The following is a 1,348-nucleotide window of genomic DNA, read 5'->3' on the forward strand; positions in this document are numbered from 1 at the left end:
ATATTTTTTACAGCTCCTCTCTCAGGAGCTCTGCTGAGAACAGGTTTTTGGTCTGTCAATTAATATTCATGAGCCTCTCTTCTGATTGGCCTGTTGTTTTCTGAGTGACGCATGGCCAGGCCAACCACAGGTAACTAGGGTCACTGACGATTTATATATAATCATTTGTAATTGTATATACATTGTTGTGATTAATTGTGGCTGGAACAATAATGTAGCAGTTGCCTGCTGAAATTGAAATATATATATACATCATCATGACTAGATAGACACGGTGAGTTTGTCTTTACTATACTTTACACGTTAGATGTGATCACCTCATAGTAACAATCCTGTCAGATCCTCCATCCTTTGAGTGAGAGTGTAACGTTACAGGTCGGCCGATCTGGTTTCGTGGTTAAAGTTAACTTTTTCCACATGTTTCCGTGTTGTTGTTGCTCAGCAATGGCATGGACTTGCTGTTGTCTGGGGTTTGGCTAAAGGAGAGTGGGACGGTGGGCGGTGCTCGGGGTGGTGACTGAAGACTGTGACTGTGTAGTTCTGACGTCAACTTTTTACGGAAGTCTCAACGGTTCGTGAAAAATCACAGCTACTTTAAGCAGGCTGTGTGCAGTTTACTGGGGACTGACTGTTTTGAAACTTATATGGTAGTTACATAGCCCCTAGACCTCAGTTATCGTGAAAAAAGCCAGGAAATTTCAGTTTTGGCAATATGGGACCTTTAACTTACCTTCACCACCCTCTTCATCCTCCTTCGGTTGTTGAGCTTCCTCCTCCTCCATCATCATCATCATCATCTTAAGAAAGATACATGTTCATGATATTCTTCATAACAGTAAGAGCTCAGGTACATGTCTGATAATTCCTGACAGCAGAACGTGATCACTTACATTCTTTTTGTCCTCAGAGCCTTTCTTCCTCTCTTTATTGGCCATGATCACACCCACTCTCAGTGTTTCAAACACCGGATCAGTGCGGTTCTGCTGACCTATGCACATGCAGTTTCAATTCTTCTTCAAATTTCTTCTACAAAAATCTTCAAACATTGTAAAATGTAGACGTTATTTTATCAGAACTAGGCTGACCATACACAACAGCCATGAACAAGACCTCACAAGGAACATAGGAAACACAAGGGCTATATACACACACACGGGGTAAAAAGACTAACAAGAAACAGATGCACACAATCAAGAACTAACAAAGGGAAATCTGAATAGAAACCAGAACTGCACGTGAAAAGATGACATAAAGCATAAATATGACTTGATTGGATTATTTGGTCACACTTTAGTTTAAGTAATAGTTCTCACTATTAACTACGACTTTGCCTTAATACAGTCCTAAT

The 1,348-nt window shown here is 40.4% G+C and overlaps 1 protein-coding gene across 1 annotated transcript in view; it reads right to left on the reverse strand.

The window, feature by feature from the left end:
• The window catches only part of LOC107579666 (SH3 and cysteine-rich domain-containing protein 3-like), a 2,678-nt gene extending 1,695 nt beyond the window's left edge, over positions 1 to 983 (reverse strand). The window contains exons 1-2 of the mRNA XM_016265468.1: positions 891 to 983; positions 731 to 797 (exon numbers count right to left, since the gene is read on the reverse strand). Coding sequence (XP_016120954.1) covers positions 731 to 797; positions 891 to 935 — 112 coding nt within the window. The 5' untranslated portion in view covers positions 936 to 983. The remainder of the gene's footprint in view (positions 1 to 730; positions 798 to 890) is intronic.
• Positions 984 to 1,348: the final 365 nt, after the last annotated feature.

The sequence above is a fragment of the Sinocyclocheilus grahami genome, unplaced genomic scaffold, assembly GCF_001515645.1.
Source record: "Sinocyclocheilus grahami isolate Dianchi unplaced genomic scaffold, SAMN03320097.WGS_v1.1 scaffold19025.1, whole genome shotgun sequence".
NCBI lineage: Eukaryota > Metazoa > Chordata > Actinopteri > Cypriniformes > Cyprinidae > Sinocyclocheilus > Sinocyclocheilus grahami.